At 39.5% G+C, this 19,321-nt stretch overlaps 1 protein-coding gene across 2 annotated transcripts; it reads right to left on the bottom strand.

Moving 5' to 3' along the window:
- Positions 1 to 509: 509 nt before the first annotated feature.
- On the bottom strand, positions 510 to 5,601 carry LOC103972922 (BTB/POZ domain and ankyrin repeat-containing protein NPR1). 2 transcript variants are annotated; one of them, XM_009387324.3, is made up of 4 exons: positions 4,943 to 5,600; positions 1,696 to 2,440; positions 1,225 to 1,425; positions 510 to 917 (listed from the first exon to the last, which is right to left on the bottom strand). In XM_009387324.3, exons 1-4 carry the CDS (start codon positions 5,477 to 5,479, stop codon positions 673 to 675), a joined length of 1,728 nt encoding a protein of 575 aa, XP_009385599.2. In that variant the 5' UTR covers positions 5,480 to 5,600; the 3' UTR covers positions 510 to 672. The 2 variants fall into 2 exon arrangements, with proteins under 2 accessions (XP_009385599.2, XP_009385600.2); XM_009387325.3 differs by having other exon boundaries at positions 707 to 912; positions 4,943 to 5,601.
- Positions 5,602 to 19,321: the final 13,720 nt, after the last annotated feature.

Raw genomic sequence — 19,321 nt, 5'->3', positions numbered from 1 at the left:
CGGGCAATGAATTACCCATCACATAATCCAGATGAAATGATCGGGTCTTAGATTCAATCAGCTCATCCAACTTTCTTAATTTTTGATCGAGGACAGGGAGATGAAATGATTGAAATGGAATAATTGGTCACAGATGCCCTAATAATAATAATAATAATAATAATAATAATAATATGAGATATGTTGCTACATTATGGCTTGGAAAAGTTTATGATCCATCCATCATAAACCTTGTCCAAAATTTTGCCATTTTTATTAATCAGAAAAGTAATAACTTGGATCATCAGGTACTCTTTCAACTACATCTCAAGCCTTTCAGTTCATCAGAATTGTGATGCCATTGGCTCTTTTGTCTAACTTGGGTGATTCTTGCCGAATTGGAATGCTGAGAGATTGGATCATGTTAAGTCTCACTTTTAGTGGAGGATAAGTGTACAACGTTTATATAGCCGCTTGAAACATGTAAAAGTTTACGGCAAAGTTCAAATATATCAACAGTGCACCAAAAGTAATATTCAGGATCAGACCTCCTCTTGTATCAATAAAATGCTTCCGTCATCCACATAGCAAGAAAGGATTGCATCATTCATTAAACTAAGTTCAAAACTGTACAAATAGGAGAAGGTTCCAAAGAGACAGGAAGGCACCTACTGATACAGTCATTAGGTCGTGTTAACTTTTCGCAACCCTAGCGCGAACCGCTCGTGCCGATTTAGAAGATGAAGCAGAGGCAGAACCATCAAACTTCTTTTTATCTTCGGTAAATGCTTTTTTCATCTCTTCCAGAATTTCATTGTATCGGTTCTTTCGCTCTTCTGTGTCGACGCGCTCCACAATAGATAGCTCCGACAGATCATCACACAGGATCTTGTTGATTATGTTGGAGCATCGTGGGAAGAAACGCATTCCTAGCTGAACTGGAACGACATTTGAGCCAGTCAGAAATGATTTGTGGTGAAAATTGCTATCTAGATAGGTTGAAATGCAGTACCAAAGTGTATCCATGTCAATTAAAAGCTATTTTTTGTAGTGTGTCATTCTACATTCTACATCTTTGTTATTTCCATTTGTTGGGAGGAAAGAGTAGCTGATCATATGGAATGTAAATAATGGTTCCTTGATTGTTAATATGACAACTGTACTAGAAAGCCCTGCGACTGCGGCGTAGTTTGATCACACATGCGGGAAACAAAACAAAACAAAACAAAATTTATGGATACGTACCTGTCTTTGATAGAGCTTCCATCCGGGATAACTGCTCTGCTGTCATTTCGAGCGATGCTTTCGCCACATCATCAACTGATCTCTTGTATCCAGCACAAGGTTGCAGCAAGCTGCTTGATTTAAACTTGAGGGTGCCGTCCACATTAGCATTGTTCATGGCAGTTTTTGCTTCCGCAGGGAATAATCGCTCAGCCAGCCAAACTGCACCAAGAGGAAATCCAATATGGATGAGTTAGATATTAAGAGAATTTGAAAGGAGGTCCAAAATCATTGCCATCCACTTTGTGTAGTTAGTGCTGTTAGTTGCATCATGTGGAAAATCTTGAGCTTGGTACTAAATCCGACCAATTAGTATCAACGTAAAGCACAAAAAAAAATATAGGTGAAATGGAACAAAGAAAAAAAAACATATTACTATCTACAGTACTATCCAGGAGAAATCAATATTTCCTTCACCCCATGGTAAATTACCTCTGCTCTCAAGATATAACAATTTCTCTCGCAGGTTATCACTGATCATCTCAACTGGAACAGAAGTGGCTTCTGTAGTTGAATCTTTCGCTTCAGCACGCTCTAACATCTCAATGCACAGCCGCTCCTTTGGAGAAGTTTCTCCTCTTTTAACTGGCCTGCGGTAGTCTATAGATCTGGTATGCATCTTGGAGATTTTAAGTGCCGTTCTTCCATCTGAGGTGATGTAAGATGGTTGAGCTCCCCTCGTTAGCAATGACATTATGATTTCAGGTTCTTTACGCATTGCAGCAACATGGAGCACAGTGTAACCTCTGTGATCTTTGCCATTCACGTCTGCAAGTTCAAGATCCAGAAGCTGTTTCGTAGTTTTTGGGTCGCAGTAAGCAACTGCATAATGTAGAGCCTTTGCATCATCTAGAGTGGTGTGTTTCTCATACAAAAGCATCTTGATTAATTCAATATCATCCATATCAAGAGCAACATATATGCTCTTTACATGTTTATCCGGGAACCCAAGGCTCTGACCATCTGATCCTAAACTTGAACGGAACTTCACAATTTGCTTGACAACATTTCCAGGTAACTTCTTTTCAAGTGTCATATAATCAATATCTGACTTGACAACCATTTCAATGCACTTCAAAAGTAATCTCTGGCAATGCTTATTGCACAAATTTGCAACAATTAGAATCAAAAGAATGTCATCTGTTGCTACCTTCTCAAGAATGTCAAGGAGCCGCCGCTGCAATGGAATGATATACATGTTTCCATTAAAGCTGAAGATTTGGAAAGAATATTCATAAACTTGTTAAATTGGAAAAAAAACAAACAATGATACATGATGACATGCATAAAAATATTTAGGCAGGCTGAGGGTGATGTGTCCGTAACTTCATAGTTCGTTTGGCAAGGACCAATTTATTGGACAAATTGCTTGCCTATCAGCAGATTTGGATGCCACTGATTGTGCTTGAGTTTCCCCAACAATGGCAAATTTCTAACTCTCATATTGAAGGATATATAATGTATAATAGACATCTTAAGCATGGTTCGCCATGCCAACCTGTATCGGGTGGTACGAGCAGTATATACCGGTTCGATAGGGGACCAGCATACGGATCGCCTTGTACCAGGCAATCCATAACTGGGGACCTTGTATCACTCGATAAGGGGTATGTACCGATCGGAATAGTTGAAATCTGACTGTTACCGACTTGTAGCAGTCAGTTAACAGTCAGATTTTGATCGATACCGATCAAAGGTTAGGATTTGTTGAATTCAAACGATCCATTTGACCATTTGAACCAGATCTGAGGGTTTTCAAACCCTTTCTACCTCCTCATTCTCTCCCCTCTCACTCTCTCTAACTCATCTACTCTCCCAATCACTTTCTCATTCACATATTTATCTCATTCTCTCATTTGCACTTTATTGAGGGTGATGCATGTATTGAGGAGTAGTATTTTATGCATGTCACTCAAGATTTAGATCATAAAGCTTGCTGTGATAATTGATCAGTCTTTTTTGAGCAACAGTATAGTGATCGATCTTCTAATGCGAAGCAGGAGGTCAGTGGTGAAAGTAGAAGTTCCAACATTCTCTATGCTCCGCACTAACACATACCATAATCATACTTACTTCAACAGTTGCCTCACACATAAGTGGTTTACAACGATCATACTACAACCATCACCACATTGATGCACTAATAGCATACAATGTATCAGTATACTATGTCGTGGGATTAATTTCGGGATTGGGTCTGATAAACATATTAAATTGATATACAAATACATAGGATTCTGCCCATGGAGTCCCGTCGTTCTTTTTGATAATAGAACCAAATATATCCATTGATCGATTACTTGATTTATTTGAATTTTAATGTTTAAGTTGTTTAATAAACAATCTAATAATTCAAATCATTTCTATGGATAATTCAATATCAACGAAAGGATGATCTGAAACGTACCACAAAGCTACTCCTCAAAACCTGAAAAACATATGTGACACTATTCTTTCACAATCTAGAATATTTTTGCTAAAATTATACTAAATTTATATTTATTTTCAACTTAAAAACCCTAATATAATATTTTTTATTATTTAAAAATTTTTAGAGCTATTTTCGATCATTTTTTTGTGCTGTTGGTACGCCCCACCGTATCGACACATAATATATCGGTACAAAATGGTAGATACCGTGTCGCTAACTGGTTGGTATACCGGTACGAGTTGATAAGGTGAACCTTGATCTGAAGGCAAACTAGTCAGGCCAAATTGAGAGGGCATCCCTTATTCTTCTGTAAACACAGTAAGGTAAGGTGATTGGAAACATCAATAACAAAAATAATGGGCACACATGGGTAAAGCCAAAAGGCAAAACATATGCATAAGAATCATAGTGGATATGTCATGCAAGTCATCACTCTCAGCCCCGATTCCCAACTTCAATCTTGAGTTCTTATTCCAAATCAAGAAAGCAAGAGTTCTTGTTACTCACACTAGGGATTTACTGTTTCTTAATTTAACCGAGTTAGATAGCAACAAGATTGGACTCTGATTTAGTTATAGTCAAAAGGTAATCCGGCATGGTTGAACGATCAGACTCCGTCCAAGGGTTAATAAAGAGCTGCGCTGTAGGGAATTCTGGAATAAGATGATGATCGAAGAGATACATGTGTCGTGAACTGCAGCAGAGGACACATGTAGCTGGAGGAATTCTCAAATATTTCATGAGATTTCTAAAGAAAGATAGCTTTACTACAAGTATAGGAATACTGGATGATCCAAGATTCAGTCTTGAAGATGACAAAATCATCAGCAAATTTTCAGTAACAGGATTCCACCGCTCGCATGTAATGATTCGATTTAGAGACTACTCAGGATGTCAAGGATGGGACATAAGACGCCACGATCCAGTCATTCTATTGATGGATGGAAGGCTTCAAGTACTGTAAGACAAAGAACTTACTGGTGTGTGAAATGAGAACAGGTAATGATTCGCTTTAGAATCTACTCAGGATTTGCCTCAACAATCCGACCGTTCTACTGATAGAAGCCACCATATCATGGTGGAAGAAGAGAAAACATCGGACAGACACAGAATCCATCAGCCAACAACGGAATCAAGACATCATTTTGATGATAATCCCTTCCTTAATCTTACCTCGAACCTCTGAAACAGGATCCTCCAAATAGAAAGGGCAAAAAAAAAAACTAGGCAACATCATTTGGCCCTCACCTGAAAGAGGCTGACGAGCTCGTAGATCTCGAATCTGAAGGCGGCATGGAGCACCTGGAGCATGAAATGGACTGCGGGCCAGCAGGCTTCGTGGCGGTGGCAGCTCTCTTCGGCGCACTCCGCCGCGCCCCTGGGGAGCTCCTCCGGCCGGCCGGTGTAGATGTACTCGAGCACCGCCTCCAGGGCCTCGCGACCGACCTCGAATCCCGCCACCAGTTCGCCGAGCTCAAGCGCCACCGACCCCGCCGCGAACTTTTCGAGGAAGAAGGGGCTCCGCGCTGAAAGGACGCAACGGTGGACGGGCACCTCGCGCGGGGGGTCGCCGCCCGAGGATCGAACGATGATGCAGGCATCAGCGCAGAAGGCGAGGCCCGGGGCGCGGCGAAGGGACCCGAGGTGCTCCGAGAGGCGGGTGAGCGCCGCCACCTCGGCGGAGGGCATGGGCTCCGCGGCCGCTGCTACCGCCGGGGGGTAGCATAGGCTGCTGGTGGTGGTGATGTCGGAGTCAGAAAAGAGTTGGCTGTCCTCCGGCTCCATGGCTGCCGACTTTCCCGGCCAAGGAAGCGAGTCGAAAGTAAATCCCGCGGTTTGCCCTGGTCTTTTAGAGAGAGAATAGAAGGTCACGACTCACGTGGCAGTTCGTTAATGGTCGGGCGGCGCGTGAAAGGTCGTCTTCGGTGGCAATTCTTGGTGGTGAACGAGGATGCTTCCTCTGTCTAAAGCACTGCAATAAACCCCATCATCATCTTATCACCAATCTGCATACACTTGTTTAACTCTCCCAACATGCAATTTACTGCAGCAGCCACCTTCCCATCCAAAATCAAAACATTAAAATAAATAAATAAATAAATAAAAAGAAAATAAAATTAAAAAAAAAAAGGGCGGAACGAAGAATCACTCGAATGACTTGTGTTACTGAAAACTTCTAATCACCTGTCACTGTTCTAAGTTCCATCAGTGGTTTCCTATCTTGTATCGAGCCATCAAAACGGGAAAACACATCCTTCTCGACTAATAATCCATTCTCACAGTGACCAGTTCACCCACCTCCGAGAGCAAAGCTTTTGGTATGTATGCTCTGCATCTTCCATGGATTGCCGCTGTTCAGTTCTTAAAGAGTTCAGAGTGGGTTATCTATTATTGGAGGCTAAAAGCGCAGCTGATGTCCTTTGTAGACTCGTTATCTTCCTTTCTCCTCCGTATTTCCATGTCCATTGTAATCATCCGTTTTCATTAAAGAAACTTCACTTAAATCATAAACTTCTGCCCCTTTGAAGTGTTTCTGTGGCTCCACACACACACAAAGTATAAAATAAATGGCCAACGAACTCAGCTCCCACATGACCTCCGAAATGGTTTTCATAGGTTGTGATTTACGAATGCGACAACCTATGAGAAGGTTTTGTGCCCACACTTCACCTGTGCAAGCGATTATATTAATGTATCCAATATAATATATATATATATATATATATATATATATATATATATATATATATATATATATATATATATATATATATATATATATATATATATATATATATATATATATATGACATGATAGTGTCGTCGGAAAGATATCCAATCTAGTGCTGGAACGAGCTTTCTCACACACACACACTCTCTCTCTCGATAGCTTTCTCTCACACACACACACTCTCTCTCTCTATGTTTTAAGGTGTACTGCTGGCCTGCAGCTTTTAAATGCAGATAAATTGAACTGTTTCAGTTGAGAATATAAGTCGAATTACATTACACATCCACCCCACGCAAATTACCGATTATTTGACGGGTTGAAAAGTCATGTGTTCTAGAATGATTCGGCTGCATCGGTCGAGGAGCTAATTATGTCGTGGGCCGATCCTATCCAAACCAGAGAAGAATGTCAAACAAAAGTACGATGAGATGCCTACAGGTGAATCTTTGCGGCGAGTGGTAACTTAAATGGATTAACAGAATCACGTGCTTGGAAAAAGTTAGTGCGTCGACATTGATTTATTGCAGTGATGCCTCGCTATCATTTCATAGCGGTGTAAAGAAACAAATCGGGAGTGTGAATGCATTGACTTTAATGACGCGCGCGCGCGCGCACACACACACTCTCTCTCTCTCTTCGCTGCAAGCCTTTCTTCAAGAATTACATGAAATGTCATATGGACGAAGATGATCGACTAGAGGGAGCTTTTTCTTCCAGGGAAACACATCAAAGCATCAGCTGCTTTCCTTCACTCCTAATGCCAAATTTATTTGGCTGTATATTGTTCCTCGGAAAGCATAAAGCAAAAGAAGAAAGAGACCAAGATTTGCGACAGACCAAGAAGTAACTGATCCTCAAATTGCATCTCAGGCACCAACGCATTGCTTAATTTTCTTTTTCATCAACTCGATTCTGCTCTCTCTAAATTTTAACCGTTCATATATATATATATATATATATAGCCGGTTGAGATTTGAAGGACGAATATTATGAACGATCTTGGAGGGCTTATCCCCTTGCCTCTCTCTCTCTGTCTCTCTCTCTCTCTCTCAAGTACATCTGTACATGCATGATACTTCTGCTCCGAAAACATTGTCATCCCATCCGCACTGCGCTCCCAGCTAGCCATTCCTTCTCCGTGCAGTCTCCATCGATGGGCGGCTTCTGCTGCTCCACCACAGCCGATCAAATCGATATCACAAATAACAGGAAGAAATGATATCTTCTTCCTCATCCTCTTCTTCCGCATGAGTGAGATCGGTCGGAGCCGTAGGCCCCAGATTTGTGCCACCTTCGTCGCCTCGCCCCTCGATCCTATCACGATCGCTGGCACCACGCCCAGTACAACTACCACACCAACAAAGACAATAACAGCAGCCTCAGCAACAGCAGCTCCTCTATGATAAAATGATACAACGAAGATTAAAATTGTAAAGATAAAGAGAAAGCACATCTCAATTAGTGTTATATAATGTCGGAGAGAATTTTTCTCAATTGAGCAACGATATTTTCTCATGCATTTGAGGAAATCTCATCTGCTATGTAGTTGAGAAAATCTCTCATCTACTATACAGTTGAGGAACTCTCTCTGTTATCATAACCCCGGAAGATCGAGCTGATACCGATCTTGGACCGATGCAACAAATATAGTTTACAGGCTAGAGGCTTAGTGAGTAAGTCTGTTAGTTGATCAGCCATATGAACATGAGAGATACGAAATTGACGTCTAACAACATGATCTCGCACGAAGTGAAATTTGATGGCAATATGTTTCATGCATGAGTGGAACATTGGATTGACGCATAGGTTGGTAGCTCCAACATTGTCATAATATATTGTAGGAGTAAGGATAGAGCAGACTTTGAGTTCGTTGAGGAGATTTGTAACCCAATTGAGTTCAACAGCAGTGGTAGTGATGGCACGATATTCAGCTTTAGTTGTAGATCGGGCGATTGTCTTTTGCTTCTTAGAACTCCAATTGATTGGATTAGACCCAAGAAAGATGACATACCCTGAGGTGGAGGTGCGATTATCAAAGTTTCCTGCCCAATCAGCATCAGCAAAGGCATGGAGATGAAGTGGAATATATTTGCGGAGAAAGAGACCATGATTGAGGGTTCATTTAAGATACCGCAAAATTCGTTTAACCGCAGACCAATGCATAGCAGAAGGCTGGTGCATGTATTAAGATAGTTTATTGATTGCAAATGAGATATCTAGACGGGTGAGAGCCAAGTACTGTAAGGAGCTAAGTACTTGGCGGTATTGAGTTGAGTCTGTAGGAGTGCTGCCATCACATAATTTGAGTGATGCACTAGTAGAGAGAGGAGTTACAATCTCGTTTGCATCTTGCATATTTGTCTTTGATAATAAATCTTGAATATACTTTCTTTATGATAGGAGGAGACATGAGGATGTAAATGTTGCTTCCATTCCCAAAAAGTAGCTTAGGGGTCCTAAATCTTTGAGGGAGAATCGATTAGCCAATTACTTTAAAAATGTCTGAATCTCCAAGGTATCATTTCTTGTGACAATAATATCATCTACATACACTAGAAGATATATTGTATTTCTATTTTATTATCGTAAGAATAAAGAGGCATCAAACTTAGAGTTGATGAAGCCAGTTGATATCAGAAATGATCCAAGTTCAATATACCAAGCTCTTAAAGCCTAACGGAATCCATAAATGGCTTTTTGTTGTTTGCAGATATGTCTCGGATACTGGTGATGAATGAAGCCAAGGGGTTGTTATATAAAGACATCTTTAGTTAGAGTCCCATGTAAAAAGGTATTATTAACGTCCAGTTGGCATAAGTGCCAACCCCTAGAGATGACCAAACTTAGAATAAGCCGAATTGTTGTAGGTTTAACTACGGGGCTGAAAGTCTCTGTGAAGTTAACTCTAGATCATTGATGAAACTCTTTAGCAACTAAACAAGCTTTATATCTAGCAACAGACCCATCTGGGTTCTGCTTAATTCGAAAGACCATTTACACTCAATGATATTTTATGTAGGATAAAATGACACAAGAGTCCATGTAGAGTTATGGAGTAAGGCATTATATTCTTCACACATGACTTTGTTGAATCTCAGATTTTGATGATGAAACTAATTGATTGTGTTTAGATGTTTAACTACATTTTGAGTGATGCAGGTCTACTCGATCAGGATTAGATAGTTAACACAGGAGGAATTGACGTTGCGCCGGAGGAGATCATGTTAGGATATTGGATGGCAGAAGGCTTCGGACGTCGGGCATCGGGCTAAGAGCGGAATTGCGCCAAGGATATTGGGGTTGCGGAGGTCAACTGCCAATTGGGCAACAAGCCGCAAGAGAGGACAATGCACTGAAGAATCGGATGAAGCGCCAACCAATGACGTGCCGGGCAACAGAATGTCAATTCGCGTTGTAATAATTGTCTAGATCGGAGTAGAGTTTTGGCTTGTGTGTGCAGGATTAACTATGATAACGATGAAGACATAAAGCGAAACAAAGTGTCGAAGTCAAGCGCGAAGGATTTGTTGCGAGTTCGAGAGTTCGACGGAAGTCCGAAGGTTCATCGGGAATGCTGTCGGAACTAGCCGAGAATGAGTAGGGAGCTTGCCGAAGGGTTTTTCGGAAGCTCGCCGGAAGGTTCGTTGGAAGTTCGCGGAGCTCACCAAGAAAGATCGGAGCTTACCGAAGAGGCTCGTTGGAACTCGCCAAGATTAAATCGTGAAGTCTAGGAGCTTGCCGGGAGTCCGCAGAATGGTTTCCGAGAGTTTATCGGAAGACCGTCGAAAGTTCGCCGGAAGCTCGCCGGAAGAAGTCTTGACTTGCGGACTTTGTAATAGCTTAGGAAATGTCTTTAAATTCATAGTTAGCATGTTAATTAAGGTTAAGATTATGTGTTAATCCTATAACCCAAGTAGGGGCCAATTGGGCCCAAAATTAGACTTGGTTTGGGCTGGACTTAAAGCCCAACCAGTGAACCGAAGTGTCTGGCGGTGGCACCGCCCAGCACATGAGAGCCAGGCGGTGGCATCGCTTGGCTGGGCGGTGGCACCGCCAGTATACTGTCAGTGTCAGACACTGACAGGCGGTGGCACCGCCACTGACAGGCGGTGGCACCGCCAGCATCGGGAACCAAAGAGAATTCAAATTTTGGAGCCCAAATTTGAATCCTCTTGAGGCCTATAAATGCCCCTCAATTCTCAGCTGAGATTACAACCTTTGAGAAGCAAGAGATTGAGATAAAAGTCTTAGCAAAGCCTTTAGCAAGTTTTTATTTTCAATAGCTTGAGTGTTCACCTCCCACTTTCTCTTTGAAAATTTGTAAAAGTGTGAACCACTTGTAAAAGGTTGTAAGAGGAGTATTTGTCCTTTCCCTTCAAAGTGATTTGCTAGTGGAAGTTGAGAGCCTCATCGAAGAAGGCTTCGCAAGTGGATGTAGGTCGCATGACCGAACCACTATAAATCGGTTTGCGTCTATCTTATTGTCATTTATATTATTGCAAACCATCTTCACTTTGATGCTCTACTTCTTTGTCTCCTTCTTACGTATCCCTTCAAGTTAAAACGCAATCGAAACGGTTTCAAACGAAATGTTGCTTTTATCGTATGAAGTTTTCGAAAGTGTTTAAATCATCAAAAGTTTATCGTACTTTACCGCTGCACTAATTCACCCCCCCTTCTTAGTGCCGCTCCGATCCTAACAATTGGTATCAGAGCCTGGTATTTCTCATTTCGGATTTACACTCAAGAGAAATGACTCTTCATGGCTTTCAAGAGGGTTTATCGGTTGTTTGTCCACCGTTGATTAACGGATTGGACTGCACTTTTTGGAAAACTCAAATGAGAGTTTTCTTGATTTCTATGAATTTGGATTTATGGAATATCATTGAAAACGATTTTCAACTTCCCTCTAAATCGATGAACGAATGGTCGGATTTGGAGAAGAAGTATTTTTCTTTAAACGCAAAGGCTATGAATGCCTTATTTTACGCTTTGGACAAAAATGAGTTCAATCGGATTTCAACGTGCGAAATGACTTTTGATATTTGGCGAATACTTGAAATCACGCATGAGGGAACTAGTAGAGTCAAAGACTCGAAAGTTAATATTTTATTGCATGATTTTGAGATTTTTTGATTGCAACCAAGCGAGACTATAGGCGACATGTACACCCATTTGTTTCATGGATGTCGTCAATAATCTAAGAGTTCTTGGTAAATCTTTTTCAAATTTTGATCTCGTAAGCAAGATCTTAAGACCCCTTCCAAAAAGGTGGGATCCTAAAATAACCGCAATATAAGAAACAAAAGATTTAAATATTTTTCCACTTGAAGAACTAATTGGTTCGTTGATGACATATGAAATGGTGCACAATGCACATGATGAACATGATGAACGAAATCACCTTCCAAAGAATAAGAAGGATTTGGAACTCCGGACAAATGAATACCACTTGAGCAATGACTCAAGTGATGAGGACAATGATGAACTTGAACTTCGAATACTAAATCTTAATAAGTTCATTAAACAAAAATCTAAAATAAACAATGAACTTGAATGGAGGAAGAGGCCAAAGAAGAGGAAGGCAACCAAGGATGAATCAAGAACTTCCAAAGGTGAAACGATGAATTGGGCTTTGACGGGCTTCGACTACAAGGTAAGTAACTCAACTTTCTTGAATTATTTTGAAATTACTTGAAGTTTTTCATGAGTGCTTAATTTAGATAGTAGGAATAGGAAATAAAAAAATATTTTTCAAAAATTATATCATGTTTTTCTTTTTAGCATCTTTGAAAAATTAAAAAATTGATCATGAAAAGTATATTGCTAAGATTTCATGCATGTTATGTTTTGAAATGTTGAATGATGTATGCAATATTAGGGATGATAATTATATGATATGTGATAATGCTTAGGATTAATCTATGCATGTGTATCTTGATGATTTTATGTCATGCATGAGTTTTTGAAGTAAATGTTCATTTGAAACTCTCATTTTAGATTAACATGTTTTTGGTCTAATCGTTTTTATGACGAATTAAGATGATATTCTCATGACATATTAAGATGACATAGTGCATGCACATCTATGTATGAATTTCTTGATAGTCTTTTGATGATAGATGTAATATCATGATGTGTTTGGTCTTGACGGTTTCATGACGAAACTTATGTTTCGATTTTAAATGATGATACATGTTTTCACAAAAGACTTGAATACCCTCACATGAAATAAATTGTATGAAATGGAAATAAATTTTCTATCCTATTGAGATTAATGAATTTATTTTACCAATCTTATGAATCTCATGAAAATATACATGATGATAAGCATGTGTTATTTTCATGAGTGTATTTGAAAAACATATGGCAAAACCATATCCGAATGCATGAAAGTGTTAAATTTCATTTTCGAATTCTCTTGATCGAAATTCATTTTTCGATCCTAAACGTTGATGCATGTTTTTATTTAACATAAATGAAAAAGCATGCTAACATGAAATCAATCACTTAAAATGAAATACTTAAAAAAAAGGAAAAATATATTAACAATGAAATCATGAATCTACTTATGTTATGAATTTTGTGAACTATAAAAGTGATTTTGATGATTTGAATTTGAAATAAGTTTTATCAAAATCATGATATTGATTTCTTGGAATAACATGAGATTACCTTTGATGATCATTTTGATTATTATGATTCATGAAATTTTGGATTCATGACTTGGTCTTACATTTGTTTATGAGATGGTTGAAATCTTTGTACGTTTGAATTATTCCCTTCTACTTTCAATTTTTGAATTTATGCATGTTATATGTTAAACATTTGAAACCATATTTTGGTATCATGCATATTTAAGAAATGTTGATTTGATAAATTTAATGAGTTGAAAATAAATAATGATTTTTCTCTTGAATACAACTTGTGAATCTCATGAAAATAAACATGATGAATATTTTTAAAATAAATGAGTGTATCATGCATTTGGTCTTAATGATTTCTCTTGAACATACTTTTTGAAATCATACTTGATGATGAATATCAAGATATTAAAAGGATGTTATTATGGAATCATGCTTGTCTTGATCTGGCATGTAAAGACTAAGGCATGCTTAGATGAAAAAAAATCACTTAAAAAATATCTTTCCCAACTGATCGAGATTAATAATTTCATGATATTTTGTGAATCTCGAAATTGATTTTGATGACTTGATTATGAGTTTCAAGTTAACGATTTGACTTGAATGAGTTTTATCTAAATCATAATCTTGATCTTGTAAAATTGGAATCACAAATAATATCTTTTGTTATTCATGAATTGATGCTCACAATATGAAAGTATTGGTATTCATGACTTGAATTTGATTGAAACATTGCATGCTTAAATTAATCATTCTCCTATGTTTCAAAAATTCTTTAAATACCTTTGTGATGATTGAAAATTAATTTGCTTAATGATGAATCATGAATCATGACTATATCTATGATATTACTATATTTTAATCATGATCCTTGGTTGTATAATTCTTTTGTTCTATTAAAAAAATTTATCAAATGAATCATGTCCTTCTTGAATTTTCTTAATATCATGACATGATTTTGTAATATGGCTTGTATAATGATTAAATTTTTTAGCCATTGATTTCTCTCTTCTTTTCGATAATGATATAGGGGGAGAAAGATTGCTAGCTCGATGCAAATGCTGGCTAGCTTGTACTCTTTCCTTCTTTTCAACAAAAACAAAGGGGAGAAAGCTTTTGCTAGTTAGAATATGCAAAGAAAAGCAAAGTGCAATCTTGCACAAGAAGCAAGTGTTGAACTGCCATGATTGAACTTAAGAATCTTGCTATGCTTTTGTGCTTATATGTTGTGATGAAAAGCTAGCTTGTATGTAGTAAAACTTGCATATCGTAAAAATTGCTAGCTTGTAGTCTAAAGAGAAGCAAACAGTTGCTATCTCAAGAAAAGCAAACATGCTAAAACTTGCACATCTTTAATTGCTAGGTTGCATGATGATAAAATTTGATACTATGTTTATCATGCAATGATTTAAACTTTTTTATCTCTAAACACATAAGAGTAGGAACTTCTCCTTTTTGTTGATGACAAAGGGGGAGAAGTATGATGACATGACATGTTATGCATAAGTTTATGATGACATATTGCTTGGATTCTTGAATCCAAGAGTTTCTACCAATAAGGCATATTGATTGGGGGAGTTTGGTTAAACTCCGGGGAGTTAAGGTTAACTCCGTTAGTCATCAATTAGTTGTCATCATAAAAAAGGGGAGATTGTTGAATCTCGGATTTTGATGATGAAACTAATTGATTGTGTTTAGATGTTTAACTGCATTTTGAGTGATGCAAGTCTCCTCGATCAGGATTAGATAGTTAACGCAAGAAGAATTGACGTTGCGCCGGAGGAGATCACATTAGGATATTGGATGGCAGAAGGCTTCGGACGTCGGGTATCGGGCCAAGAGCGAAATTGCGCTAAGGATATTGGGGTTGCGGAGGTCAAAAATCTTTGAGGGAGAATCGATTAGCCAATTACTTTAAAAATGTCTGAATCTCCAAGGTATCATTGCTTGTGACACTAATATCATCTACATACACTAGAAGATATATTGTATTTCTATTTTATTATCGTAAGAATAAAGAGGCATCAAACTTAGAGTTGATGAAGCTAGTTGATATCAGAAACGATCCAAGTTCAGTATACCAAGCTCTTAAAGCCTAACGGAATCCATAAATGGCTTTTTGTAGTTTGTAGATATGTCTCGGATACTGGTGATGAATGAAGCCAAGTGGTTGCTATATAAAGACATCTTTAGTTAGAGTCCCCTATAAAAAGGTATTATTAACGTCCAGTTGGCATAAGTGCCAACCCCTAGAGATGGCCAAACTTAGAATAAGCCGAATTGTTATAGGTTTAACTACGGGGCTGAAAGTCTCTGTGAAGTTAACTCTAGATCGTTGATGAAACTCTTTAGCAACTAAATGAGCTTTATATCTAGCAACAGACCCATCTAGGTTCTGCTTAATTCGAAAGACCATTTACACTCAATGATGTTTTGTGTAGGATAAAATGACACAAGAGTCCATGTAGAGTTATGGAGTAAGGCATTATATTCTTCACACATGACTTTGTTGAATCTCGGATTTTGATGATGAAACTAATTGATTGTGTTTAGATGTTTAACTGCATTTTGAGTGATGCAGGTCTACTCGATCAGGATTAGATAGTTAATGCAGGAGGAATTGACGTTGCGCCGGAGGAGATCACGTTAGGATATTGGATGGCAGAAGGCTTCGGACGTCGGGCATCGGGCCAAGAGCGAAATTGCGCTAAGGATATTGGGGTTGTGGAGGTCAACCGCCAATTGGGCAACAAGCCGCAAGAGAGGACAATGCACTGAAGAATCAGACGAAGCACCAACCAATGACTTGTCGGGCAATAGAATGTCAATTCGCGTTGTAATAATTGTCTAGATCGGAGTAGAGTTTTGGCTTGTGTGTGCAGGATTAACTATGGTAATGATGAAGACTTAAAGCGAAACAAAGTGTCGGAGTCAAGCACGAAGGATTTGTTGTGAGTTCGAGAGTTTGACGGAAGTCCGAAGGTTCGTCGGGAATGCTACCGGAACTAGCCGAGAATGAGTAGGGAGCTTGCCGAAGGGTTTTTCGAAAGCTCGCTAGATGGTTCGTTGGAAGTTTGCGGAGCTCACCAAGAAAGATTGGAGCTTGCCGAAGAAGCTCATTGGAACTCGCCAAGATCAAATCGTGAATTCTAGGAGTTTGTCGGGAGTTCGCAGAATGGTTTCCGAGAGTTTTTCGGAAGACCGCCGAAAGTTCGCCAGAAGAAGTCTTGACTTGCGGACTTTGTAATAGCTTAGGAAATGTCTTTAAATTCATAGTTAGCACATTAATTAAGGTTAGGATTAGGTGTTAATCCTATAACCCAAGTAGGGGCCAACTGGGCCCAAAATTAGACTTGGTTTGTGCTGGACTTAAAGCCCAACCAGTGAACCGAAGTGTTTGGCGGTGGCACCGCCCAGCACCCGAGAGCCAGGCGGTGACACCACTTGGCTGGGCGGTGGCACCGCCAGTACACTGTCAGTGTCGGACACTAACAGGCGATGGCACCGCCACTGACAGGCGGTGGCACCGCTAGCATCGGGAACCAAAGAGAATTCAAATTTTGGAGCCCAAATTTGAATCCTCTTGAGGCCTATAAATGCCCCTCAATTCTCAACTGAGATTACAATCTTTGAGAAGCAAGAGATTGAGATAAAAGTCTTAGCAAAGCCTTTAGCAAGTTTTTGTTTTCAATAGCTTGAGTGTTCACCTCCCACTCTCTTTGAAAATTTGTAAGAGTGTGAACTACTTGTAAAAGGTTGTAAGAGGGGTATTTGTCCTTCCCCTTCAAATTGATTTGCTAGTGGAAGTTGAGAGCCTCATCGAAGAAGGCTTCGCAAGTGGATGTAGGTCGCATAACCGAACCACTATAAATCGGTTGGCGTTTATCTTATTGTCATTTATATTACTGCAAACCAACTTCACTTTGATGCTCTACTTCTTTGTCTCCTTCTTACATATCCCTTCAAGTTAAAACGCAATCGAAATGGTTTCAAACGAAACGTTGCTTTTGTTGAATCTCGGATTTTGATGATAAAATCAATTGATGGGTTAATTGATCTAATCCATATTATTGAGTTAAGTGTGTAGGATTAACTATGATAACCAGAAAACACAAAGCAAGAATACCGGAGTCAAGATCGATGGACGTTTAAGAGTCCGAAGAATCGTCGGAGATGCTGCCGGAACCAACCGAGAAGAAATCGGGAACCTATCGGAATTTTCGGAAGTTCGCCGAAGAGATCGTCGGAGGTTCACGGAGATCACCGAGAAGGCTCGGCTACTCGTTAAAGTCATCACAAGATCGGGAGCTTGCAGGGAGTCCGTCGGAAGAAGTTCGTCGGAAAGCTCGCCGGAACAAGACTCGACGTTCGCGGTTGAAAACTTGCTTAGGATGTTTTTTTGTTATGTAGTTAACTTGTAATTAGGATTAGAATTAAGAGATAATCCTATATCCTGGTTAGGGGCCAACTGGGCCTAAAGTCAGATTTGGTTTGGGCTAAAATTAAGCCAAACCAGTGAATCGGAGAGCCAGGCGGTGCTGGCGGTAGCACCGACCAGCACCCGAGAGTTGGGCGGTGACACCTCCTGGGCTGGGCGGTTGCACCGTCCAGCACCCGAGCGCTGGGCGGTGGCACCGCTTGGCTGGGCGGTGGCACCGCCAGCATCTGGAACATAAGAGAATTCAAATTTTTTGGAGCCCAAATTTAAATCCTCTTGAGGCCTATAAATACCCCTCAAGTCTCTGCTGAGAATACAACTTTTGAGAAGCAATTGATTGAGAGAAAAGTCTTAGAAAGTCTTGTTTTCAATTTGCTAGAGAGTTCTCCTCTTTCTTTCTTGTTGAAAATTTGTAAGAGGTTGAACTGCTTGTAAAAGGTTGTAAGAGGGGTATTTGCCCTTCCATTTCAAGAGATTTGCTAGTGGAAGGTGGGAGCCTCATCGAAGAGGGGCCTCGCAAGTGGATGTAGGTCATTTGACCGAACCACTCTAAAATCGGCGTGATCTCTGGTTTGTATTTCATTATTGCTATTTACATTACTGCAAACCTTCTTACATGCTTTAGTTCCTTATTACCTTTGCTGCGCAACTTTAAGAATACGCTTTCAAGTTAAGCTTTTCAAGTTCCGTTCTTATCGTACGAAAGATTTGTCGAAACCAATATTTTAATCCGCTGCACTAATTCACCCCCCCCTCTTAGTGCCACTCCGATCCTAACAATTGGTATCAGAGCAAGGTTATCTCTCATATTTGGTTTAATACCCAAGAGAGATGGCTTACTCCGGCATGCAAGAGGGCCATTCTATTGCACTACCACCTTTGTTTAATGGGTCGGATTACACATATTGGAAGACTCGCATGAGGATCTTCCTCATTTCTATGGACTTTGATCTTTGGTCTATTGTCGAGAATGGATTTCAAAAATCTTCTCTTCCGATGAGCGAATGGAATGAATCGGAAAAAAAGGTTTTTACTTTAAATGCAAATGCTATGAATGCCTTGTTTTGTGCACTAGATAAAAATGAATTTAATCGCGTTTCAATTTGTGATTCGGCTTTTCATATTTGGAGAACTCTTGAAGTCACTCATGAAGGCACTAGCCGAGTGAAAGAGTCCAAAATCAACATCCTTGTGCACTCTTACGAACTTTTTCGAATGAAACCAAGTGAGTCCATCGGAGACATGTACACCCGGTTCACGGATGTCATCAATGGACTCGAAGCTCTTGGTAAAGGTTTTCCTAACTTTGAACTAGTAACTAAAATCTTAAGATCTCTCCCAAAAAGTTGGGATCCAAAAGTTACGGCCATTCAAGAGGCCAAAGACCTTAAAACATTCCCTCTTGAAGAACTCATTGGGTCTTTAATGACCTACGAAATGACATGTCAAGCTCATGACGAGCTTGAGAACCCCCTTCCAAAGAACAGGAAGGATATGACACTCACATCACAAGAATACCACTTGAAAGGAACATCAAGTGATGAGGACAGTGACAATGACATTGCACTTTTGACTCAAAAATTTAAAAAATATTTAAGAAAGAACAAATTTAAAAATAATACAAAAAATAAATTTGAACACAAGAAGGACTAAGTAATTTGCTATGAGTGCAAGAAACCGGGACACTACAAGAACGATTGTCCACAAGCCAAAAAGAAAGCATCAAAGAAGAAGGCGCTCAAGGCAACATGGGATGATTCAAGCACGTCCGAAGAAGAGGAGTCCAACACCGAGCAAGTTGCTCATTACTCCCT

The sequence above is a fragment of the Musa acuminata genome, chromosome BXJ1-3 (genome assembly GCF_036884655.1).
Source record: "Musa acuminata AAA Group cultivar baxijiao chromosome BXJ1-3, Cavendish_Baxijiao_AAA, whole genome shotgun sequence".
Classification (NCBI taxonomy): Eukaryota; Viridiplantae; Streptophyta; class Magnoliopsida; order Zingiberales; family Musaceae; genus Musa; species Musa acuminata.
Note: the sequence above shows the minus strand (reverse complement) of the source record. Positions and strands in the feature narration are given on the sequence as shown.

Coding starts and splice junctions, on each gene's coding strand:
- LOC103972922 (XM_009387324.3), bottom strand. CDS start 5,479: ATGGAGCCGGAGGACAGCCAACTCTTTTCTGACTCCGACATCACCACC. Junction 1,426..1,695: donor GTTATATCTTGAGAGCAGAG/GTAATTTACCAT, acceptor CTCTTGGTGCAG/TTTGGCTGGCTGAGCGATTA. Junction 918..1,224: donor GGAAGCTCTATCAAAGACAG/GTACGTATCCAT, acceptor ATGTCGTTCCAG/TTCAGCTAGGAATGCGTTTC.